The sequence below is a fragment of the Spermophilus citellus genome (assembly GCF_964194105.1).
Source record: "Spermophilus citellus genome assembly, chromosome: 2".
In the NCBI taxonomy this organism is placed as follows: Eukaryota; Metazoa; Chordata; class Mammalia; order Rodentia; family Sciuridae; genus Spermophilus; species Spermophilus citellus.
Genome location: NC_138183.1, coordinates 182,002,659 through 182,029,948, shown reverse-complemented (window position 1 = coordinate 182,029,948; position 27,290 = coordinate 182,002,659). Strand labels below are relative to the sequence as shown.

The 27,290-nt window shown below is 33.1% G+C and overlaps 1 protein-coding gene across 3 annotated transcripts; it reads left to right on the top strand.

Moving 5' to 3' along the window:
- HIKESHI (heat shock protein nuclear import factor hikeshi) lies at window positions 1–26,010 on the top strand. 3 transcript variants are annotated; one of them, XM_081267655.1, is made up of 7 exons: window positions 1–225; window positions 1,523–1,619; window positions 1,836–1,906; window positions 4,130–4,367; window positions 19,805–19,956; window positions 24,799–24,917; window positions 25,931–26,010. In XM_081267655.1, the coding sequence occupies exons 3-7, from the start codon at window positions 1,886–1,888 to the stop codon at window positions 25,983–25,985; spliced, it is 585 nt and encodes a 194-aa protein (XP_081123781.1). In that variant the 5' UTR covers window positions 1–225; window positions 1,523–1,619; window positions 1,836–1,885; the 3' UTR covers window positions 25,986–26,010. The 3 variants fall into 3 exon arrangements, with proteins under 3 accessions (XP_081123781.1, XP_081123782.1, XP_081123780.1); XM_081267656.1 differs by lacking the exon at window positions 1,836–1,906; XM_081267654.1 differs by lacking the exons at window positions 1,523–1,619; window positions 1,836–1,906.
- Window positions 26,011–27,290: the final 1,280 nt, after the last annotated feature.

Below are 27,290 nucleotides of genomic sequence, written 5' to 3'. Positions count from 1 at the left end.
GCTTTTCGCGCTGGGAAGCAGGGTCAAAGGTCGTGGGGACAGAAGGCGTTCTTGCCGCTGGTCCTGCAGCTATGTAGTGGAGGGACAAGTTCCCTTCCGTAAAGTCTGGAAGGTTCTTGGGCTCCTCTAGGGCGCTAGCCACAGGACTGCTAGTCGCCAGCTTCGGGTCCCTGCTGGCTGAGCGGAGCCGCCGCCATGTTTGGCTGCTTGGTGGCGGGGAGGCTGGTGAGGATGGGGCCGGGTGGTATCAGGAAGGGGTCTGGATGCAGAAAGCGAACCTGTCGGAGTAGGGTGGGACCTCGGTGCTGGAGACGCTGTGAAACCACCTCTATAAAATTTTTGGCTGGATGTGTGGGTTGGGGATTGGGACTCTGGGGTGCTCTCTGTTCAGGTTTACTTGTACATCAGTCACAATATTAGCTGTCATTTATTGAGGGTGCAATTTGTACCAAGTATTGGGCCTAGTGCTATGCATCCTTTTTGTCAGTTTCTTTTTGCGTAACGTTTATTTGGTATTTCAGATTTAACCTTCATAATCCGTAAAATGGTCATTGCTCCCGTTTTGCAGTTGAGAAACTTAAGCTCTGTTGGCAGTATAAATGCTTGCCTAAACTCATAAATTTGAGATTTTAATCCAGCTTCTCACCGGACTGTCAGAGATTAAGGCATTGTATAGTTGTTAGGTCTCTTAGGAAGGTCCCTAGTAAAAATGTGTTTATTGGAAATTGGCTGATAAAAACGCCTGAAATTTATGTGTGAGCCATATCTTAGAATCAGAGAAAGATGCGAACAAAATGTTTCCTTTATTAGTCAGAAGAAAACTGCTTTGCCAGATCACATAATTTAATGAGATCGGCGTCTAGAATTGTTTAAGAATAATTTGGAGAGTGAATTTTGTTTGCTTCTGTAGAAACCATCCATATATCCTTTTCAGACTGACACATTTTACTTAGAGTTCTTTTTCTTTTTTTCTTTCTGCCCCCCCCCCCTTCCCTGCCTTGTTAAATATTGCAGCCCCTTTGATTTTTAACTCTTGGTGTTACATTTGTATTCTATGCGTTATTCTAAGAAACTACGAAGACTACTGGCCTCAGAAAGTTTGCCCCTCCAATGACTTGGAGGTCCCTGTGGGATGGTGGTAGTTGGTCATCCTGGTGAGATAATTTTGGTTTTACCCTGCTCTTGATAGGGGAATTGGTTCAGTTTGGGAGGAGTGTGGCACTCAGATGAGTGAATTTCATTAATGAATGACATTTAAAATGTGTTTTTAAAGAATAAAAGAGCTATATGGAATCCCACGTATCATGTTGTCAACTAATTTGGAAGGAAATTAATTATAGTGATATCTGTGTCTATTTACCCAATACCTAATCTCTATTGTGGATATTCAGTAGGGATTTCTTCACAACCACTGGGGGCTTTTTTGGGGGGTAGGGTGGGGAGGTGGATGGGTACTGGGGATTGAATCCAGGGGTGTTTTACCTCTGAGCTACATCCCCAGTCCTTTTTGGTTTTTGTTTAGGGTCTTGCTAAGTTGCTGAGAACAAACTGGAACTTGCCATCCTCCTGCCTGATCTTCCAGGAGTTCCTGGGATGACAGACATGCACTACCACTCCTGGTCAAGACAAGATTTTTTTTTGGTGGGAGAGGGGTGTTTGGGAGTGGATGTTTGGCTTTTAAATTCTATATTATATTGAATGTAATTATATAATATATAATAGAATATATATGTAGACTATATATTCTAAATATATGTATTAAAATATATAAATAAAATGAAGGGCATACAGACCTTGCAACATCCCAAAACTTACCTTTATAATTCTATTACCAGAAAAAGGAAACCACTCATCTCAAGTTATGAACCTAATTTTCATTCCTTGAATGTTTTTTCTTGGAAGAGAGGTAACTTTTCTTAAAGTCAATGATTTAGAGTGTCAGTGCAAATTTCTAGAATGTCTGGTGTCTTGTACAGGGTTGACACTTAAAAAGTATTTATTTTTCCTGATAGTTATTCAAGACTAAAACCACAGTTTTCCATCTCCCTAATATTATATGCATGCTATACATCGGTGAAACTGAATTTAATACTCATGCTGGCAGTTTGGTTTATATTTTTGTTCTTCCTTTGTTTCTTTCTTTATGTTTAAAGTGGAGAATTTAAATTGAGTCAGAAAATTTCAGAAGAGTGAATCAGAATTTGAGTTTAAAAACACAGCTTTGCAGGGGAGGTGGGGGCTGGGGTTGTGGCTCAGTGGTAGAATGCTTTCCTCAGGTATGAGGCACTGGGTTTTATCTTCAACACCACATAAAAAATAACAAATGAAATAAAGTTATTGTATCCATCTATAGCTAAAAAAAAATTTAAAGAAACACAGCTTTGACATCTTGGGAATTTAATTTTAGAGCAATTTATATTACTTTGTAACTAATAGATGGAATTATATAGCAATATATTTTTGATTCTTTTTTTGTTATTAGATAGGATACTACAGAGGGGGAAGTATTTTGGTAACAATTAGCAAATACTGTTAACAGAAAATAAATTGTATATAGTTAAATAATAATTGACCATTTAGTCTTCAGAGGTAATAGTACTAATTCAGATTTGGTGTTTTGGTATATAATAATTGTCAAGCAAAAACCAGACAAACTGTATTTAAATTATTGACAGCCTGTCTATCTTGAGTGCTCTCAAAATTAATGTTTCTCTTTGCTAATGGATATAAAATATCATTATCAGTACTTTTATTCTAAAAGTATAACATTTTTTTTTTCTCTGACAGTGCTGTATTTCACTGGATAATCATTGCAGATCTTATGCCAGCTTTTTTTTTTTTTTTTTCAAAATGTAGGGTTGTGACCACTATGTGAAGCATTTTCCTTTTTAAATTTGTGCAGGTATTACTTAAAAATCATTTATTACTAAACTGTCTTTGGTGCAAGATTAGGATTCACTGAATTGTGAATATAAATGCAGTGGCAATGATTATGTAGTGAAATATGAATAGATTTCTCAAATTTTAATATATTAGTTTATAAATTAATGTTCAGTTCTAAAACAATTAGATTATGAATTGACTGAAGAGAAAACTTTTATAAGTTCCCACATACTGAATTTAAGGAAGAATTTTTTTATTTTGTATACAAGTCTGCATGACCATTGAAATGAAAAAATACTGGACTATTGCTCCTAGTGGAACTATAGGGGTACATTCCTGAGAGCCTCTAGTTTCAGCCTTTGTTGTCAACTATCACAATTTTTTTTGTTTCTTTTTATAAACATCAAAAAAACATTTAATATGCATGGTTGATTCATTAATATTCAATCGTGGTCTAACAGCATAACTCATACCTGAACAAAACTTAATCTAACAAACACATGGGTTTTCTCTGTAAGATATTTCATAGTTCTGTTATAGGTAGAAACACTAACCAGCACTTTATAAATCTTGGCCATTTTAAATAGCAAAATCACTGACAAAAAGTACAAAAATGCAAACAAACATGGCACCAAATAGACTATGAAAAATATTTGTTTACACTATGCAGGCTGAAATGTGGTACTGCATAGCCTAGTTTTACCTCAGCTGGGAGTATGTAAGTCAGGCAACTCAAATTTTTGTTTTACCGATGACAGTGTCCATGAATGACTGCAGAAGTAATAGTAAGCATTGATTTTTGGGTTATATCTGAGTTTGCAAATACAGAATCTTCAAATAATTGCTACTTCTGGATTGCTTAACCACTTTAATGATTTGAAGTTCTGTACTTTCAAGTTGGGTGATATGAGCTTGATAATGTTATTTGAAGAACCTTTCATTTTTACAACATTGTGAAGTTGTAGTTATTAAAATCCTTTCAGGGAACTTCTGAAAGAATATAGTTGTATTTTGAAAAGATTACATACATATTAAGGCTAAATATGTATTTTTGGATTCTATTATATAATAAAGTTAACACTTTTTGGCATATTTGGTAGTTTCATAATTAAGAGTACCAGATTAGTCAAACACACTTCATATAATCATGATAATTGACTATGCTGATGTCATAATTTATAGCAATAGCATAAGTATCACAGAAACTCATCAAACATTGAACTAAGAGGAGTTTCTTATTTTCTAGGTACAGACAGCTGCACAGCAAGTGGCAGAGGATAAATTTGTTTTTGACTTGCCTGATTATGAAAATATCAACCATGTTGTGGTTTTTATGCTTGGAACGATTCCATTTCCTGAGGGAATGGGAGGATCTGTCTACTTTTCCTATCCTGATTCAAATGGAATGCCAGTATGGCAACTCCTAGGATTTGTCACGAATGGTAAACCAAGTGCCATCTTCAAAATTTCAGGTCTTAAATCTGGTAAGAATAATATTAAAATAGTTCTGTAATTAAACTTTTTCTTAACTATTCTAATATAAGATGATAGCTTTTTAAACTGTTACTTTTTTTTTCTTTTGGTTGCTAGTAATATGTACCTTTTTTTTTTTTTTTTTTTTTTTTTTAAAGCAGATGATACAGAAACATTTGAAATAACTAAAAGCCTTTCTTGGTCCTTACTCCTATTCTCTGCCCCTTGAGAGAACTACTGAAAGTAACTCTTTTTGGATTTTTCTGTGTGGGTGTTTTATTAAGGAGAGGGGTCTTATGATTTGTAATAAACTAAGATTATAGGAAATAGAATGGGAGTGTCTCTTTTCTTCCATTAAGATTTTTGAACTCTTAGATTTGATTTCCAAATTGTTCTTATTTTGGTTCTTTTGATATTGCAAGGAAGTAATCCTCACTTTTACACTTTGAGGTATTTTGTGAAGAAATTTGAGACTGGAACTAGATTAGCTATCACTTCTATTGAATCTTGGGTTCCCTTAAGTCTGGATGAACATATTTGAAAACTCTTAAAATATAAGTATAACCTTTTGTACACAGTGTCAGTGGAGTCCAAGGAAAAACTATATTTAGGGAACGTGTAGATAACAGGTTTATATATTTAAAACCTTTGAGTATCTACTGTAGGAATTAAAATATAGTGATTATGTTTTTGCCTGAAATATATTCTTATAGAAGACATTTCTATAGTCCAGTAATTAGAAGAATGAAAACTAATAGTGCTGAGGAAGAATAGAGAAGGAAGTGTGCAGTTAACTCAAATAGGTTTGGGCAGGTTTCTTGGAGGAAGTGATACTGGAGCTTTTAAACAAGTAGGAATTTTTCAGACCTGTGAGAGATTTATTGGGCATTGTTTTCTAGCTGTGGGTAATAATCAGCATAAGACAAAAGTTGGAAAGCACAGTGTGCTCATAATGGTACAAGGTAGAGTCTGCCTGGGAAAAATTGGTATGAATTATGAAAAGTTGTGTGTTACACGAACTGATTTGAAATTACATGGGTCAGCAATTTTTTATATGCTTAGGTCACAGACCTGTTTGAATGCTATAATGTAAAAACTTGAAATTACCAAAAAAAAAAAAAAGACTCAAGAATAAATTGAAGTCCTGAAGAGACATAGTATCAATAAAGAAATTAAAATTGGTACAGAAAGTAGTTACAAAGTAAATTTAACTGAGAAGTTTAAAAAACTTCATTGTAGAAAATTCAAGCATATGCAGAATCAGATCAAACAGAATATTATATCCATCACTTGGCTTCAGAAATGACCAACTCATGGATAATGTTATTTCATATTGTTTGGAAGCAGATTCTTAAATCACAGCATGCAACCTATAAATAAATTATGTGTATTTAAGAGATTAAAGTCTTAAAAAAACTGTAATACATTGGTATTACAGTTACTATTAAACAATAATTCTTTAATATCAAATTAAATATACGTGATCAGTGTTCAGATTTCCAATGGTCTCAAAAGTTTTATGAGTATATAAAGTTTTAAAATAATTTCAATTAACATCCACAAAAGATCCTCATAGTTCATTTGATTGTTAAAAGTCTCAAAAATCTTTTATGAAAATTAAAGGTTTAATGTGTTCTTTTGTCTTTGTTTCCAGTAAACTAGTTGGATTTAGAGGTTTTACCATATTTCATTTGAATTGATTTTTAACGTTTTTTGACAGAATTATTATTGGTGGTTACATGTTCTTTCATCGCATGTGGTTAGCTCTCTTTATGTGTGTGTAATTAGTAGACATTCATATACAGTATCTAAATTGACTAACTCAATAGAGATTCAGAATGATGATTCTATCCCCTCCACCCTGAACCCAGGGGCACTTAATTGAGCCACATCCCCAGCACCTTCCTCCTTTTTTTCTTTTTAATTTGAGACAGGGTCTCCCTAAGTTGCTGAGGCTGGCTTTGAACTTGTGAACCTCCTTGTGAGCCTTAGCCTCCTGAGTTTCTGGGTTTAAAAGAATGTGTCACCATGCCTGGATAGAATGATGATATTCTATTTTGCCATTTTGTTTATTAACTGTAAAGAGAAATGTGATATGCTACTCTCTATCTACCTGAATTTCAGAGGTAGAATCCTTATAAGAAAAACAGAATAAATGCTTGATGTTTTTCTCTTTACATATGAATGGCCAAAAAATGAGTTGATTTTTTTATGGCATAAGGAATATTCTCTGGCATCTTCAAAGGTAATTAAGTTAGGCTGGGGATATAGCCCAGTTGGTAAAGTGCTTGCCTCAGATGCACAAGGTCCTGGATTCAATCCCTAGCATCACAGGAAAAAAAAAAAAAGTAATTAAGTTACTTTTAAAAGAATTGTGAAATCATGGATGTGTGTGTGCATTTGATTTATATCTGATATATTCTAAGTATTGATATAACATCAGAATCTATGAAACCATAAGTTTAAATTTCTCAGTTTTTTTTTTTTTTTTTGTATTGGAGGTTGAACTCAGGAGCACTTAACCACTGAGTCACATCTCCAGCCCTTTTTATTTTTTAAATTTTGAGACAGGGTCTCACTAAATTACTTAGGGTCTTGCTTTTTTTTTTTTTTTTTTTTTTTTTTTAGACTGGCTTTGAACTTGCTATGCTCTTACGTCAGCCTCACAAATTGCTGGGATTATAGCCATGAGCCACCATTCCTGGCTTTAGTTTTCTTTTTCAGCAGAGACTAATGTCTCATGGCTTTTAATCTTTCATAAGAGATCTTCCAAAGAACAAAGAAAGTTTGCCTTGTTAACAGATTTTAATAGGTTTATTGAGATTAGTTGATATACAATAAATTTTACATATTTAACGTATATAGTTTGATAACTTTTGACATATCATAACGCCCGTGAAACTATCATCACAGTCAAGATAATGAACTTATTACCTGCTGTAGGCAACTCCTGACCTATTTTCTGTCATTATAAAATAGTTTGTATTTTCTATAGTTTTATATAAATGAAATTATACAGTATATACTTTTTTTTTACCTGACTTCTTTTATTCGTTATAATTATTTTCAGATTGTCTTATGTTGCAAGGTGTATCAATAGCTCATTCTTCTTTATTGCTAGTAGTCTGCCATTGTATGTATATTGATATATTTGTTTATTCACTCACCTGTTAATAAGCATTTGGATTATTTCTAGATTTGGGCTCATAAAAATAAGCCACTTTGAATGTTTGTATACAGATCTTTGCATGGAAATATGTCCTTTTACTGAACAGTGGCTAGATCATATAGTACTTGGATATTTTGCTTTTTAGGAAACTATCAAACTATTTTTCAGTATAATTGTTCTGTTTTATGTTTTACCTAGCAGTGTATAAAACTGCCTGTTCCTCTACATTGTTGTTACAGCTTAAGCTGTTCTAGTGTTATTTTACTGATTGTGGTTTTAATCTCTAATGATAGTGACTATTTTTATGTGTTCTTTTTGCTGTCTATATATCTTTCTTGATGAATGTCTGTTCAAATTTTTTACCTCTTTTTAAAAATTGGGTGTTTTTGAGTTTTGAGATTATGTGTGTGTGTGTGTGTGTGTGTGTGTGTGTATAAAGTTCTTGATATAAGTTCTTTATCAGATATGTGATTTTGAAAATATTTTTTTCCCAGTCATTGGTTGGTCTTTTCTCCTTATGGTGTCTTTTATAGAACAGAAATTTTTAAATTTTGAGATAGTCCAAGTTTTTAATTTGTTATTTTCTGGATTGTGCTCTTCCTATTGTGACTTAGGAAATCTTTGAGGAAATTTTATTGTAGATTTTGCTTTTATATCTGGGATTCAGTTTGAATTGAATTTTATATTTAGTGCAAGATATCTATTGAAATTCTTTTTCTCCCCTTGCCAAATGTATATACAGTGAGTCTAGATTGTTTGTTTAAAAGAAAGTCATGAATAATTTTTTGTGCATTCATCATTGAAAATTTCATTTGATGCTCACTTGAGTGCTCCCGAACTTCTTTTTAAAAAAGTGACGTATAATATTTATGAATATTTATGTATTGATTTAAAAAGGAAAGAAAGAAATAGAAATAGATACTTTTCTAATTTTTTTAATAATAAAATACCAGTTAGGAAATGGTAGAAATATTGCATGGATACTGGTATATATTATAGTAATAAGCAGTACAGAAGAAGGAGCAACTAATTAGGAAAGAGAGAGAGACTGTTTGGTTTGGCAAGCCTTTGGGACCTGATTATAGTGCCTTAAATATAAAGTGATAGGTTTTGTTTATATAACAATTGAAAGTAGAGAATTTTAATGGTTTATTTAATCATATGCATTGATTAAGTTGAATATTGGAATCTTAGTCACTGGCTAGTAGACCAGGGCATATGATTGTTTTTAGAGACATACTTACTAAGTTATTCATTTAACTGTCCAAACCTATTTTCTCTCCTCTTTCCCACAGCTTTGCCAACATTTTGAGTTTGGAAGGGGGCCACAACATTCCTTTTTCATTTGTGATCAACATTCCCTGCAGGAGATGCTTTTTCATTGCCATTTTTTTGCATTGCCTTTGGCTGCCTTTCTCTTGTTTCCCTTAGGAGGTTGGAGAGGCACTCTAGGGTCATATGAATCCTAACATTTCCTTATTGTGTTATCTCATTCAATCTGGAGAAAATTTTGCAGTAAAAAATAAATTAATCCTGCCAGGCATGGTGGCACATGTCTGTAATCCCAGCAACTCAGGAAGCTAAGGCAGGAGGATCACAAGTTCAAAGCCAGCCTCAGCAATTTAGTCAGGCCCTAAGTGACATTGGGAGACCCTGTTTCAAAAATAAAAATAAAAAGGGATGGGGATGTGTTTCAGTGGTTAAGCACCCCTGGGTTCAGTCCCTGGTACCAATAAGTGAATAAGTAAATAAATAAATAAATAAAATTAACCTAATTAATATTACTGAAATTTTAGGAATAATATCATAGAGAGATTTGTGTGTGTATGTGTGTGTATGTGTGTGTGTGTGTAGTTACATAACACAGTTTAAAACCCAATCTCAGAGTAATTCTTGATCCTTGATCCATTATGAGAAAATGGGTTTACATGATAATAATATTTATTTATTTATTTTATGGTCCTGGGGATTAAACCCAAAGCTTCTGACAAGTTCTTTTATTCTGATTTTAAAAAAATAGTTTCATTTTATTTTAAAGAATCATTTCCATTAGAAAATGGCAATTGATAGTTTAATCTATGAAAATAACTTTTTTTTTTTGACACTGGGACTTGAACCTAGGAGTGCTTTACTACTGACCCACATCCCCAATCTTTTTTTTTAACTTTGTTTGTTTGTTTGTTTGTTTGTTTGTTTATTTACTATGTGGTGCTAAGGATCAAGTCCAGTGCCTCACAAATGGGAGGCGCTCTACCACGGAGCTACAACCCCAGTCCCCCCCTTCCTTTGTCCTTTTTTAAATTCTAATTAGTTATACATGATGGCAGAATACATTTTGATTCATTGTACACAAATGGAGCACAACTTTTCATTTCCCTGGTTGTACACGATGTAGAGTCGCACCATTCATGCAATCATAGATGTACCTAGGGTAATGATGTCCATCCATCCCCAATCCTTTTTGAGACAGGTCTTGGTAAGTTTTTCAAGGTATTGCTGAGTTGCTGAGGCCATCCTGGAGCTTGAGATTCTCTTGCCTCATCCTCCTTAGTTGCAGTTTTTAGAGGTGTGTGCCACTGTTTCTTAATGAAAAAAAATTTTCAAGCAATATTTATCATGCTAAAGCACAATGTTTTATAGAGAATATTAAATCAGCATAAATTAGAGACATTTACGTTAAATGGTAAAATGCTGTTAAAGAAATTTTTTTTTCACTTAGCATTATCTTCTCTAACTCCATCCATTTACCTGCAAATACCATGATTTTATTCTTTTATTGCTGAGTAATATTCCATTGTGTATATATGCCACATTTTTTTAATCCATTCATCTACTGAGGGGCATCTAGGTTTGTTCCACAGTTTAGCTATTGTGAATTGTGCTGCTATAAACATTGATGTGGCTATGTCCCTGTAGTCCTTTGGGTATAGACCGAGGAGTGGGATAGCTGGGTCAAATGGTGGTTCCCTTCCAAGTTTTTCAAGGAATCTCCATACTGCTTTCCATATTGGCTGCACCAATTTGCAATCCCACCAGCAGTGTATGAGTGTACCTTTTCCCCCACGTCCTCGCCAACACTTATTGTTGTTTGACTTCATAATAGCTGCCATTCTGACTAGAGTGAGATGAAATCTTAGAGTGGTTAAAAAAAATTTTTTTTTGTGATCCTCCTGCCTGGGTTAAAAAAAAAATTTTTTTTTAACCAATAAGTTGTTCTGAAAAGAGCCTTTTGAATATTGAAAGTATGAGAATTCTTAATTTATATATAAAAATTAAAGTATTCTTACTAGGAAATGGTATTTTTAAAATAACAAAATTAGATGAACTTGTAATAGATTCCTCAACTTTTGAGGTACCCTTTCAAGCCTGGGGGTTTGAGTATTTTGAATAAACCTAGCTAACTAGCACATCAGGGTAGAGAAGAATCTTGCTGAAATAGCTTCAGGCAATTGTGATTGAACCAATTCTTAACCCCCATTTTTCAAAAGAGGTATTTAGTCCATCACCCCCACCCAATACTGGAGATTGAACCCAGGGCCTTACACATGCTGGGCACGTATTCCACATTCAGCTGTAAACCAAACCCAGCTTTGGTTAACATTTTTATTTTGCTGTTTATTTTATTTCTTTTTTCCTCTTCCCCTTTTTTGGGCATTCATTTGGATTGTGTGCTTTTTCTTTTTTTTAGGATTGTGTATTTTTTATTCTATATAGCTTCTGATTTTTAGCTGTATTCCTTTGTGTTAGTATTGTGTGTGTGTGTGTGTGTGTGTGTGTGTGTGTAAAGGCACATGCGCGCTGCGCCAGGGATTGAATACAGGAGCACTTAACCACTGAGCCACATCCCCAGCCCTTTTTCTATTTTTTTTTTTTTTTTAAATTTTGAAATAGGGTCTTGCTAAGTTGCTTAGGTCCTTGCTGAGTTGCTGAGGCTGGCCTCGAACTTGTGATCCTCCTGCCTCAGCTTCCTGAGCTGCTAGGCTTATAGGTGATGCCACCACACTTGACTGCCTTAGTTTTTTTAAATGTTCCTCTAAAGATTATAATATTCATTGTTAACTTTTTACAGTGTTCCATGAGTTAAGTTACAGAAGTAATGTAATAATAGTAATAATAATAGTAATAATAATAATAATAGAATAATAAATAATATAAATAAATAATCTATAAAAAGTAATCTATATTTTCAACAATGAAACTGAATTTGGTTATTTTTATAGGGTCTTACCTTCAGTTTTCCTTGCTTATTGGTTCATGTAGTGAAATTCTGAATATAATGACAAAAATTCTTATATTTTATTTTGAGACAGGGTCTTGCCAAGTTGCATAGGGCCTTGCTAGGTTTCTGAGGCTAGCTTTGAATTGTAATCCTTTTGCCTCAGCTTCCCAAGCCTCTGGTGTTACAGGTGTGTGCCATTGTACCGGCTTCACTTTTGTTTTGATTTCATTAGGTCCACAGAAACATGTAAACATGTGCAGGTTGTCCCGAGAATTTACTCAATAGATACATCTTTAATTTTCTCAATGAAATATGCCTGGTGATAGCCTGCATATCTCAACTTATGTAAAAGGTACCCTTAATTAGAATTAGAAATTCATTTTCTGCATATACATAAATATTTTTGTCTAGTTTTATACTGAGATTTTCCAGTGCTTTTTGAAGTTTTTCCTTAAAATGTCTTACCTGTATACTGAAAGTGGTATCTAGCCTTAGTAACATTAAATTATTATCTAGCCTTAGTAACATTAAATTATAAAAATCTGAAGAAAGCTTAACATTGTTTTCAGCACTCAGATACAGGATCTACTGATTTCTGGTTATTATAACTTATACATCTGTTAAAAGCTGTAACATTTAAGAATAAGAAAATGCCATGTAATGTTAACTTTAAGAAGTTTTGGTTCATGATATATCAGGAACACGAGTACAGTATCTGTTAAATTGTGGTTTAAAACTTTGATCTGAATTTGAAAGGAGAAAATAGTTTCTCTTACCAAAAACAAGTAACTGAAAATACTTATATTATGTATCTTTATGCATATTTATATGCATTTGTTTGTCAAAGATAAATAATTGTTGAGTTCATATACTATTTGAAGAGTTTATTTAAGCCCCATGCACATACATCATACACACAAAGTTCAACTTAAAACCTTCCTTTTCTCTGTAGGTTAACTATTTGTAAAGTGTTTCAAGAGACAAGGAGGATATGGCTCAATGCCTCAGTCAGGGAGAATTCCAGTGACATCTACATGGAGAATTATATGGAGAATGGGAAACAGAAGAGTCCAAGATTGGAAGAGCAGGTGGGGGAGTAGGACATTAGGTCAGATATAAAAACACTTATGTAGAGCTTTACAAATATATTTTATTATGTCTGTAGCACTTTAATATGTAATTATACTTAGCAGAATAAGAAGAAATAGTTTCTCAATTCACCTGTGGTATAAGAAAGAGAGAATTATATGTGTTTATATGAATGAGTACTGAAGTAGAGTTTTGTAGAATATTCTTATTATGAGAAAAGGCTAATGTTTTATGTTTTAGGCCTTTAGAGTAAATTGGGCACCATATAGTGGGTTTTACCTTATTTTATTTTGGTTACATCCCTATTGTGAGGTACTGTTAATTTGGAATCAAAATTTAAAAATATCAATTTTGGTCTTTTTTTTTTGCATTGGGGATTAAAGAAAACTTTATTTTGAAAAATTTTAAATTAGAGGAGAATTTTAAGTATTGCACAAAGAATTTTTTATACTTTCTTCACATACGTTTTTGCTATATTTTATTTATCTTTGTATTTATGTATTTTTTCTTCTGAAACTTTGGCAAATATGTCATCGACATCATTTCCCTTTTTCTAAGTACATTTGTAGATATTTCCTAGATCAACAGTGTTCTCTTTCTTATATAAGCATAGTATAGTGATTATATTCAGCAAATTTAATGTGAATTATACTACTGTTATCTAATATACAGTTCACTTTAAAGGCTTGCCAGTTGTCCCAATAATATCTTTTAGTAAATCCCTCTACCCTGCACTTCCATCTAGGATCCAGTCAGGAACATGCAGTTGCTCTTGTTACACCTTAATCTTTGATCTGGCATAATTGCTTAGCTTTGTTTTCTGTAACAGTGACATTAAAAAGAAGATTTTTTTTTTTTTTTTTTTTGCAAATGTTAAAATTAAAGTTATAAGTCATTGTCTGAATTTCTTCTTCATGATTCTTCTGTTTTTGGTCTTGATGCCATATTTTAATGTCATTGCTTTTAGCTTTCTCTACATTAGGCATTTATGGTCTTTCACTTCTTCAGCTCAGTTACTAGAAAGAAACAGTTAAGCTAATTCAGTTTTTGTTTTAAAATAGAGTTGAGGTTGTCAAGGGGATTAGAAAAGACAACAAAAGCTCCAAAATGTTTTAGTGTATTTATATGAAGTGGAATTAGTGAGTCAGAGTGGTTCGGAACCTCTTACTTTGTGACATTTCTTGACTGGCTTCATTGTAAAGTAAGTAATGAATAAAAATTCAGACTTTAGAATTTAATATAAAAAGAATGATGAACTGAACTGGAATAAGTTTTGACTCTGGAGTTTGACAAATCTGTTTTGAACCTTGGAGATACTCATTATTGGTGGTATACTCTTTTTTTTTTCTTTTTGAGATGGTGTTTTCCTTTGTTTGCAGGTTGGTCTTAAATTCCTAGCTCAATTGATCCTTCTGCCTTAGCCTCCCAGAGTAGCTGGTACTATTAAGTGTGTACCACCACACCCAGTTAGGGGTGTGTACTTGACCAAGATCTTTAACCTTAAAGGAAAATTCAGTAAAATGTAGTTAATAAAAGTATTTATGTATGCAGAATGAAAAATAGTGCTTGGCACACAGTTGACGTTTAATAGGTGTTTTTTTAAAAAATATTTTTAGTTGTAGATGGACATAATACCTTTGTTTTTTAATTTATTTTATGTTGTGCTAAGCATTGAACCCAGTGCCTTCATGTGCTAGGCAAGTACTCTACCACTGAGCTACAACCCCAACCCTGATAATAAGTGGTTCTTTTTATGTTTATATAAAATCATATATGTCAGTGCTCTTAGAAATCATCCAGATAACAAAACCAGTTCAGAACAATTAAGTGACTTTTACTCCTTCTTGTTAGAGTGTAAGCTCCGTGAAAATAAGGATTGTTTATGGCTTTGACTTTGTGCTCTGTATGATACAGTGGTGGATGCTCCTTTAATAACACTTCAGACATCCAAAATGGACAAATTTTTTTAATCCATTTTTTAACCATTTTTTTTATCTGACTGAGATATTTATTGGTAACAAAGTTTTGAGAGTGACACAGTGCTTAGAATATGCATTAGTGAAAAATGAATTTCAGTCCTGTCAAGCTGTCAATAAAAATGAAGCCAAGAGATTTTAGAAATATATGATTTCTAGATTTTTACATTCAGTACACTGTTAAGCAGACATAATTAAGATATTTTATATTACTTATAGCATATGTCAATCTCATTGAAATGCTACTGTTTATTAAATTACCTTCCTTTGCCATAACTTGTCTTCAGCCTTCATTTCTTTGCTGTTACTTTATCTCTGCCAGTGACTTTTAGTTCCTCTTTTGAGCACTTTAACCATCAGAAGGATTGTTATTTCTTGAGTTTTATTCTTTTGTAGCGTTCTTCCAAAGAATACAGAGAACATTTATTTATATTTTTTTAATAGGAAAAAACCTCATTTTATCTTGCAGTTACTCTGTAGGTCCACTGGATCATTTTATAAACCTAAGATGCATTTGGAAATATTAGTGATCTTATTTCTTCTTTATCTTGAAGTACTTTGTTTCAACCAGGAAATTATTTCATCATTACTCATCAATTCTCAACTATACTAAAAGGAAAAGGGCTAAAATAATAAAAATGGAAGAATGATGGAACTGCCTTAGAGCAGATAGTAAGCATTTTAGGTTTTACAGCCCCTGAATTATCTCAGTGGCTTATGATTCCACTTTAAACAACTCTTTAAAAATTTAAGAACCACTCTTAGCTCCCAGGTCATACACAGAAATTGGTTGTGGGCCAGATTTGGTCTGGGCATCTTTATTATTCATTTCATTAACTATAATTTCATATTGCATTGGTCAAAAGATTATGTTAACATTAAAGAAATGTAAAAGGAGACAAGGCCATCATTATGGTCAGGTTTTAACTTTTATTAAATAGAATATGAAGTTAATACTGTTTGTATTTTATTCACAATGGCAAAGAGAAAAAACTGACAGAATACATTTTACATTTATTAAACAAATTAGAAAACAAATCCAAAGAGCTAAATGTAGTCTAGACTAATGATGGTAAAGTTATTCATATATACAAAATTTCAGATTATGAATCTTCAGAGAATGATCTCATCTGAATTTACTCAAATAATTAATTATTGAACAAAGGACCAAAAGAAAAGATGGGTACTTAGGCATTTAAGAAGAAGAAATTATCATGCAGTATTTTCTAACAATATCTTGAACATGTATTAAAAGATGTATGTTGATATTCTTTCATCTTGTATATTTGTGCTCTAAATTTGACTGGATAGGGTTTGTAAGTAGAAAAATGCTAAAAGTGGGTGTATATACAAAGGTGATTGAAAGGAAATAATGTTTATAAACTAAAAATAAGAGTATTTTATAAGTTATGATCAGAGATTGGTCATCCTTACTTGAACAAATTATGAGCCATTACAGTTTTTAAAATTTCAGTCTTTTAAGTATTTCATTTTGACAATGTATAGGCCATACAATGAACAAGATGTAACCATAAGTTAGAACTTATTAGAGGTCTAATTTATAAGATGGATATTTCATGTTCATTTCTGATGGCCAATGAGTACTAGTATTTAGAAGACATGCCCATTTCACCTATATAAATTAAAAATAAGGAAGAAAAATGAAATGGATATCTAGTTTTGCTGTATTTAAATACTTAATAAAATTCAAATAAAGTTTTTTTCCAACATGTATTCTGAACATTATTTTTTTGTGGGGGAGGGGCAGTTGGGGATTGAACCCAAGAGTCCTTGCTTTACCACTGAATTGTTCACCTACTCCCTTTCTAACCATTCTTTGTTAAAAGGTTCCATTAGACCCAAATAGCAAATGATGATGACTACTTTTCTTTGTATACTGAGATTAAAAAACTAGCTTTCTGTAAGATTTCTTCTCTTGCATTATGTTTTGCATTAGGCTCTTACAAGAAGGAGGGATACCCTGAGAAACAGTCTTTAAAAATTAGCTGCTGCAGCTGGGTGTGATAGCACTTGCCTGTAATTCCTGCAGCTTGATACACTGAAGCAAAAGGATCACAAGTTCATAGCCGGTCCTGGTAACTTTATGAGTCCCCAAGCAACTTAGTGAGACCCTGTTTCAAAATAAAAAATAAAAAGGGCCCGGGACATGGCACAATGATTATGTGCCCCTGGGTTTAATCGCCAACACAAAAAAAGAAGAAAGCTGCTGCATTTACTCTTAGAATGTTGTTGAGAACTTGATATAATGTGTGTTTTGTTTTCTAACAATATGCTGAATGTTTTACTTGCTCTGCTGTTTTTGTTGTTATCCTCTTTTTTTTGGAGGGGGTGCCGGGGTTCTGGGGATTTAACCCAGGGACACTTAACTACTGAGCAATATTGTAGTCCTTTTTATTTTTATTTTTGAGACAGGGTCTTGCTGAGTTGCTTAGGGCCTGGCTAAATTGCTGAAACTGGCCTTGAACTTGTGATCTTCCTACTGCAGTCTCCCAAGTTGCTGAGGTTTAATTTTTTGACAGTAATTCTTAATGTAATTTATCGTCTTTGCTCTGGCTATTCTGATTTAAGATCCAGTTGTAAGTTGGATGATACTAACTGTAAGTCTGTAAATTGTTTCATAATATTCCTTCCTAGTATTTTACTTCATAATTTGTAAATAGGGACCTTTCTGCTTGGAGTGTATTAACTACTGTGTCAAGCCCATTTAAGAGTAAGATTGACTAAGGAATAATTTTATCACATAGTGGATATCTTTGAAAATGTAGATTAAAGATCACCAAAGATCATTGAGTGTAGTAGGTATCTTTGAAAATGTAAAGATCATTGAAGACCCTTGAGTCTTTTTCCCTCCGTAAGTTGTCCTAGTGCCAGAAAGCTTTAAAGAGGAAGAAAAAGGATGTTTCCTTAATCCCATCTCTATAATGGGTCTTGGCCCTTTTTACTTGTGTGTGATAAAAGATGCAATCACAATGACACACCTTTCTGCCTAGCGGGTCACTTCCTACGTGGTGATAATGAAGGCAACAGAAGTTTGTGTTGAACTTCTTTGATTAATTGGGATCATTGGAGTCTGTTAGATAGATAAATAGGAGTTTTCTGTACTTAATATAATTCTAGGTTTAAAACAAAGAAGTGGGAGAGTAAGGGACTCCAAAATCCTTCCATAAAATCAACAGAATAACTGGTAAAATCTGTGAGATTTGGCTTTTTCAGAATTCTAGCAATTAACCAAAAGCTTGTAGCAATAAGGGGTGCTGAAGTTAAGTAAAACAACTTGCAGTCGAAACAGTGTGCTTTTTGGCATTTTAACTTACCCTGGTTCCATACCCTGGTCCTCAACTTATGGGTAACCTTAAAAATAAGCCTCCATTTTTGGTATGGGTACAGGGAGCAAATGGACCTCATTTACAAAGAATTGTAATCAATTTTTTTTTTTTTTTTTTTTTTTTTTTGTATCTGGTGGTTCTCTGCCTTGCCTTTAACTTACCTAGCAGGAATTTTTCCAGTGCTAAGGTGACCACCCTGGGATGTTTGCCAAAAAACATTCACAGACATAAATCAATCACTGCTGCTCGAGGCATGGGACAGGAGTTGGAGTAAGCTTGGGATGAAAGCCAGAATGAGAAGCATTGGAGAATAAGGGCTTTGAAATTTTTTGATACACGCTTGGGAATCTGGAAGGGCACATACATGCCCTGACCTATATACATACTCCATACAAAACCAGGAAGATTCAAAGCTTGCACCTCAGCCTGGCTTTTAGGCTCTGCCCAGCTGGAAGTGGAGACTAGGGCAGAGTTGTAGACTGCCTGGATGAGTATTGAGTTTTGATGAAAATCACACAAAGACACAATTAAACCATTATAGTAAAGAGAGAATCTTGAAAGCCTTGAAAGAAGTAACTCATCACATACAAGGATCCTTTTAGCTGTTTTGAGATGATAAATAAAGTCTAGACAGTAATAGAATGACAAAATTTTGAAAGGAAAAGAGTTGTCAACCATGAATTCGGTGTCCGGCAAAACTATCAGAAATGTAAGGAGAGCTGGGCACGGTGGCACACACCTGTAATCCCAGTGGCTTTGGAGGCTGAGGCAGGAGGATTGTGAGTTCAAAGCCAGCCTTAGCAACTTAGTGAGGCATTTAGCAACTCAGAAAGACCCTGTCTCTAAATAAAATATAAAAAAAGGGCTGGGGGATATGGCTCAATGGTTGAGCACCCCTGCATTCAGTCCTCAGTACCAAAAAAAAAAAAAAAAAAAAAAAAAATGTAAGGAGAAATGGAGACATTCCCAGATAAACAAAAACTGAGTAGTTGCTTGCATACCAGCCATATAAAAAAAATGTTTTTAAGTTCTTGAAGCTGAAATGTGAGGACATAAGATAGTAATATAAAATCACTTAAAGAGATTGGCTGGCACTTGGAGGTGGTGTCTTAGGTGTATACTTAATGATATAGTTTTGAACAAAGGGGAAAAGTTATTAAGTATTTTTCATGAGTAAATTGCAAATTTCACTATTGTCTATTTGATAGCAGCATCAGCTTTTAAATGAGTAGATCCATGGCAGTTAGTAAAACATGCTATATTGTTTATTGGTGGTTAATGGCAATCTAAAGATCTTTCTGTAATAGAATAATCAGAATGCTAAAATTAGTTCTAAAGATGTTTAAAAGCATACCTCCTACATAATTATACAGAATTGAGTCTTTAATCCTCATTTTTCTCATTCTGTTATTGTGTGTAGCTGTAATAGTTTTGGGCAAGTTTTAGAAAAGAAATATTTTTCTGGGGCAAAACTTTTATCTTTTATACTTTATTACTAAGTAGCCTTTTGTATTTATATTAAAAGAGACAAACTTGGATATAAGAGAACTTTTTGCTTTGTACAGACCAGAGATTTTTCAAATTATTTCCAGAGGAATTTGAATATAAGTTAAATTTGGAATATGTGGCACACATTAATTTCTTTCAGGAGAAGGAAGCCAACATCCATTTGGAGCCATGAATATTGTCCGAACTCCGACTGTTGCTCAGATAGGAATTTCAGTGGAATCACTGGACAGTATGGCTCAGCAGACTCCTGTAGGCAATGCTGCTGTATCATCAGTTGACTCTTTCACTCAGGTAATACACATTTCATCCTTTCCCCCACTTTATTAAGGTTATAATTGATGTTTTGATGTATGTTTACATTGTAAAATGATTAAATCCAGCTAGGTTAATCTGCCTAGTTAACATGTCTATTAGCCCACATACTTACCAAGTTTTTTTGTGGTGACATTTAAGATCTAAGCACTTAATAATTTTCAAGTATAGAGTACATTATTAAGTATAGTCTCTGTGCTGTACATAAACTTTATACCCTTTGAACAATGTATCCCTGTTTCCCTTCCTCTACAACTCAACACCTGACAACCATCATTCTACTCTCTGCTTCCACAATTTCAGTTATTTTCGATTTCACATATAAGTGGGATCATACAGTAGTTCTGTCAGTGTGCCTGGTTTATTTCAGCTTAATGTCTAGAGGGGAAAATCTGAGATTTAGGAGAGAGTGGAGAATTGCAAAGAGTGGAGTATCTTTTTCTTTTCTTTTTTTTTTTTGGTGGAGTTGCTTGGGATGGAACCAGGGTCTTGTGAATGATAGTCTCCAGGTTCATCCATTTACTTGCAAATGTCATAAAGTCATTTTTCATTATGGCTGAATAATACTCTATTGTGTATATATACCATAATTTCCTTTTCCATTCATCTCTTGAAGCTCATCTAGGTTGGCTGTCTGGCTTAGCTATTATTGTGTATTGAGCTGCTATAAACATTGATGTGGCTGCATTTTAAACCCTTTGGGTATAAACTGAGGAGTGGGATAACTGGGTCAAATGGTGGTTCTATTCCAAGTTTTTTAAGGAATTTCCATAGTGGTTGTACCAGTTTGTAGTTCCACCAGCAATATATGAGTGAACCTTTTCCCCTACTTCCTTGCCACAATTTATTGTTACTTGTATTCTTGGTAATTGCCATTCTGACTGGAGTGAGATGGAATCTAGTGCACCTTTAAAATTTGCATTTCTCTCACTGCTAGAGATGTTGAACATTTTTTCATATATTTGTCGGCCATTTTTATTTCTTCTGTGAAGTGTTGTTTAGTTCCTTTGCCCATTTATTGATTGGGTTATTTGATTTTTTTTTTTTTTTTTGGCGCTAAGTTTTTTGAGTTTTTTATATATCCTGGAAATTAATGATCTGTCTGAGGTGCAGGTAACAATGTTTTTCTCCCATTTGTAGACTTTCTCTTCACATTATTGATTATTTCCTTTCCTGTGAAGAAGCTTTTTTAGTTTGATGTCATCCTATTTATTGATTATTGATTTTACTTCTTGTGCTTTAGGAGTCTTGTTAAGGAACTAAGTTTCTGAGCCAATATGATAGAGTGTTAGGCCTACATTTCCTTCTAATGTGTGCAGAGTTTCTGGTCGAATTTCTTGGTCTTTGATCCACTTTGAGTTGAGTTTTTTTGCAGGGATAGGGATTAAATTTCATCCTACTACATATGGATTTTCAGTTTTCCCACCTGCTACTAATTTTTTTTTTAAAAGAAATAAAGCATTTAAAGGTGCAGCCCCTACTCCCTGCTTCTCTTCTTCCTTTAACCTTCCAGGTATCTACCTAGTCTTCTAACCTCGTAGTTATCCATATTTTAGTACCTGTATAATACCATTTAAGTGTGTGCTTAAATATGTTCCTAGTTTATTACTTTTACTCTCATTTCATTTAAATTTTTATTAGAGTGGCACATGTATTTGGTTTGGAAAGTCAATAGTTTTATATGAAAAACAGCTTTTCTCTGTTATATCTTCTATTCTGTTCCTCAGAAGCAATCACTTTCAACACTCTCCTTTTTTATCTATCTCTTCTGGTGTTTATTACTTCCATTTGTCAGATTAAACTTGGTAATCTGTTATTAATTTTTTTTTGTTACAGATTTTTTTCCATTGCCTTACCAGTATGAAACATGTTTATTTTACTTCCCTCACTTTTGTGCTTCTGTATGCAAATATGAGTGTGCATGCGTATACACACACACACACACACACACACATTTTCATCCCACCTTCCCAGTATAGATTTTTGTTAAAGTTCAAAGTTTTCAGTATTATGACAGGTAAATATTTTTCAGAACTAAACCATGTGTAGTATGATAATTACATTTGTTTTCTTACATGATTTTTCATTTTTCTTTTTTTTTAAATCTTTTTTTTAATTGATTTTATTTTTTTTAAATATACGACAGCGGAATGCATTACAATTGATTTTTCATTTTTCTACATTGACAGATATCTCTTTTTCTTTTGCATAGATTTCTGTGTTTCTAGTTCTAACTAGGAACACTTTATATTATTGAGACACTTTATATTTAGTAGGGTTTCCTAGTTCAAACCGTACTAAATATAGTGTCTCAATATATTTAAGCATATCAGTTTCAAATTTGTCTTGGAATCATCCATCTTAGAATGTTCCCCCTTTTTTGTTTACTTGTTTTTATTGTATGGATTGATTGTTTTTTGGGCCTGTTGTAGAGTTGTATTTAGTATTATCTTCTTTCACTATTACTATAGAAATTATAGAGTATTGTACTCTACCATTTGCTGTTGCTTATTATTTTTAGCGTTTGTTTATGTTGATGCCTGGAATAGATCTAATTTAATTGTTGTATAGTATACTATTGTATGATTGAACCATTTAAAAAAATTTCCATATTGATTAATGTTTATACATTTTCACTAATACTTATCAAACTTCCAAAATTTGATAAGTGGGTGAAAATATTAATATCATATTTGTATTTGATAAGTTGCTGGGATTAAGATGTGCATTGCTGTATCCAGCTGCTTTTGGTACTTTTTAATTTTGTTTTTTGGAATAAGACTTTTATGTGTACATACATTTTATGTGAACATACATTGCAATTTTTTCCTAGCATGTTACTTGTATTTTACTATTGCTCATGGTATCTTTTGCATACAGATATATTTTCATGTAGAAAAGTTTAGTAGTTATTTCCTTTGTGATTTATGGAGTTTTTTCCCTATTCTGATATGTGAAGATATCTTTTGATAGTTTAAAGCTTTAGGTTTTACTTTTTGAATTGTGTTTATCTATTGAAGGGATTAAGTTCACTTTTTTGTCCTATGGAGAACTAATTAGCCCTAGCCACCACCACCCTCCACCCCCAGTGAATAATAATAGCACCTTTATATATCATGTTGTCATGTTTGTTTAGGTTTTTTCCTGGGCTTTCTCTTCTATTATTCCAGTTTGATTATTTGCCAGTAAGTCTTAATATCTGGTAGGCCAAGTTCTTCCTCCTACTCCTCAAAAAAAGATTAGGTATTCTATGTAGTAATTCAAAAAGCTTTGAGTTCATCAAATAGTATCACCTTGTCAAGTTCCATGAAAAACCTTGTTGGAATTATTGTTGAATGATTGGTTTGATTTGGGGAGAATTGGCTACCTTTCTTTACACATTAACTCTTCCCATCTGTGACATATGGTGTATCTTTCCATTGAACATAGTACATAAGTCCTTTTGTTTTCTTTTCTGCCTTATATTATAGTCTCATATTTTCCACAAAGGTTTACCAGCTTTACTATATTTTGTAGATATTGGACAGACTTTGTTTATATTCTAAAGTGAATCTTTTAAAATTACATTTTAAAATCTTTGTCACTGGTGTGGTGGTGTGCTGTTATATTTTTCCTGATAGTGACCTTTTCACTAATGACCTTACTGAACTCTAATATTAATTCAAGTATCTTAATAGTAGAGTCTTTAGTATTACCTTCATATTTAACAAATTTTAAAGCCCTAGTAAGACAATTCTTGTGTAGAGAAGAGATAGAAGCAGGAGCTTTCATAGCTGGTTTTGTGTATTTGAGAAAGTGATGCAGGGAAGATTATTTTGGAGTGAATAGAAAGTGGTACTATTTTTAGTTCTTTTTTTTTTTTTAAGAAAGAGAGAGAGAGAGAGAGAGAGAGAATTTTAATATTTATTTTTTAGTTATCGGCAGACACAACATCTTTGTTTGTATGTGGTGCTGAGGATCGAACCCAGGCGGCACGCATGCCAGGCAAGCGCGCTACCGCTTGAGCAACATCCCCAGCCCTATTTTTAGTTCTTTACTATTAGGTTTAGTGCTTAAGCCCATTTGATTCTCAGAAAATATGAATGAATTTACTTCTATCTTTTACTAAGAAGTCTTGGAGATATTAGTAGATTTGGCCATTTAGGAGACAGTTAAAAAAACAGGGGAAGCTGGGCACAATGGTACATGGCTTTAATCCCAGAAGCTTGGGAGGCGGAGGCAGGAGGATCATGAGTTCAAAATGAGCCTCAGCAACTTAGGCCCTAAGCAACTCAGTGAGACCCTGTCTGTAAATAAAATATTAAAAATGGCTGGGGATATGGCTCAGTGGTTAAGAGCCTCTGAGTTCAGTCTCTGGTATCTGCCCCTCCGCCCCCCCCCCCCACCAAAAAAACCCAGGGGAAATAGAATAATGCTACCTTTCTTTTCTTTATGATAATGGTAACCTGTAGCTCCTTTATTAAAAAGTTCTTTCTGTTAAAAAAAAAAGAACTTCTTAGAGATAGTTAGTATTTTATGAGAAATAAATGTAGCTATGTGACTTTGAGCACATTTTTGATTTAGGAGAGTAATGTTTGGGGAACTGGATGCAGTTGTGGAGATAAGAAATTTTGAAGGAAAAAATTTTCCTTTTTTCTTTCAAAATGAATAACATATGCCCCGGTGTCATTTTGTGACTACACATAATTTTCAGCATTTGACTGTCTTAAAACTTGCAGTTTTTAAAGGCAAGTTAATGCAGAAATATTTTAATTTAAATTCTTGAGGGCTGAATAGAATATTTAATAAAACTCATTAATCTATTAATGATTAACTTTTCAGTTCACACAAAAGATGTTGGACAACTTCTACAATTTTGCTTCATCATTTGCTGTCTCTCAGGCCCAGATGACACCGAGTCCATCTGAAATGTTCATTCCAGCAAATGTGGTTCTGAAATGGTATGAGGCATTTTGATCCCTAATATTAAAGCTTTGGTAACTATATATTGTTTGCCTGTGAATGTATTTGTTCTTTAATATTTTAAAAGTGTTTTCTCTTGTGGACATCAACATACATTAATGTTTTTGTATGCCAATAATGTATGTACTGCAGCATTCAGATCAAGATGGTCTGTACCCTCAATATTCTGTTATATATTGGCCATTATGAATTTGTAAAGGTAAGAAGATATAATTGCTTATGTTTTAGGGAGGTCCTAAAACATACATACACACACACACATATATATATATATATATATATATATATATATATATATATATATATACACATATATATATATTTGTGTATTTTGCATTTGCATTTGAATTTTGAATTTAAAGTACCCTATACGAGGTTTGAAATATCAATCAAAACTTTTTCCCCTTTGTTTAGAAAGTCTTCATGTGTAGGGCATCAGGGTAGTTTATTGCATTCTGAGTATGAATGACTAATAAATCTGTTTCCCCCTTTTCCCCATGTTTTTGTTTTGTAGGTATTTCTTTTCACTTTTAATATCCGAATAGTGGGGGTATGTTTAGGAAGTTTTTTGTTGAGAAGTGGTACCTGGTGTGGCATGGAGAGCACTGGAATATACTAGGTTTGAGTTTTGTCAACAATGTAGCTATGTGACTTTGAGCACATTATTCTCATCTGTTCTTGAAATGAGAGAGGATTTGTCTTGATTTGTTTATTTTTTTTCCTTAGGTGCTTTCTAGCACTTGAATTTGCAGAAGATGAATAGTTATTAAATCTATATGATTTGGGCTCTGATAAAAGCTAATCATAACTGTTCTTATTCTTTAATCATTGCTTGCTCTCTCTTTGCAAGAATAATAAATTTCTAGATTAGCTTATTTCTTAGCTTTATAGAAATGACATAAAATTGTTTCTGATAAGTTATTTTGTAGATTATGAAAGATCCTAGTTCAGTTTTTTTAATTATAAAAATATTATATTTTTTCTTTTTTAGGTATGAAAACTTTCAAAGACGACTAGCACAGAACCCTCTCTTTTGGAAAACATAATTTGAATAAAATGATTTTTAATGGATTTTGAAATTTGTCATGATTTGAAGATACACAACAATAGACAATTTAAAAGCATGAAGTCAAAAGGATCATGGAGCCTAAGTTTAAAAACTGCTTAGTAACTGTGAATCTAATTAAAATCTTCATAAAAAAATTTAAAACAATGAAAAATGGAAATGTTTATTATTAGTGACTTTCTCCCTTTTAAAAGCATAAAATACTACTCAGGCAAACATTTTGTTTTGGCTATTATTCATTTTTTTTCCTTAAAGCCTATTCACAATAGTAGTGTGCCAGATGATATTGCATGTGTAATCTTTCATTTGTTTTCACAGTGGTTTGCTAGAGTAATTAACTTTAAATTAACTATCTCAAAATTGGGGAACTTTTGAAAACAGCAGATATATGCATTTTTAGATATGAAAAATTATTTTCAGGCAGTATTTCTATGATTAACAAAATTTTTCAAGTAAGACAGGTTGGCTGTCAATTTTTATATATGCAGATTCACACAATGTTATTTGCTTAATAAAATTGCCATGATTAATACTGATTAATATTGGTAATGTTACTAGGCAATGTGTATAGAATATAGGATTCGTTATCTTTGCATATGAATGTAGAGCTTTTGTGTCTAGAATATAGGATTCATTATCTTTGCATATGAATGCAGAGCTTTTGTGTCTTGTTTAGAAAGGAACCCTTTGGCCAAAGACCACCAAGATCTCACCTATAATCAAAGTTAGATTTATTAGCTTGCTGTACCTTGAGAGTATGTATACTAGAGGAACCCTGAGGTATTCCAGAAGTGGGAAACGTAGAGAAGTTTGGAGCTTGGAGTTAGCAAGTAATACTGAAAATTTGGAAACTAGGGAGTTGCTGGTACAATGTTTTTAGAATGTGTGAGTCTGTATAGCTATTTGTTAAAAATCTGTTGATCTGACATTAAGAGTTTGAGCTTGGATACTTTCCTGCATTGTCAAAGTTTGTAGACTTATGTGTTTTCCAAGTTGTACTTTTTTTTTTTTTTTTTTTTAAGTTCTCAGTTCTTCTTTTACAAGCCAGAATTGAAGGTTAGACCTTTGTCTTCTGAAGTTTTGATCAATTTTGTATTGCTATTTACTGGGTTATAATTGTGTATCAGGTTTTTCAATGGTAGTGAATACCCTCAGATCTTGTTAATGTGTGGTCATTGTTGAATCATGTGACTTGACTCTGCACAGAAGGCATCAGCCAATTACAATACAATTAGAAGAAGCAAAATGATTATTGTCCTATAAGCTTGGATTACAAAACTTAAGC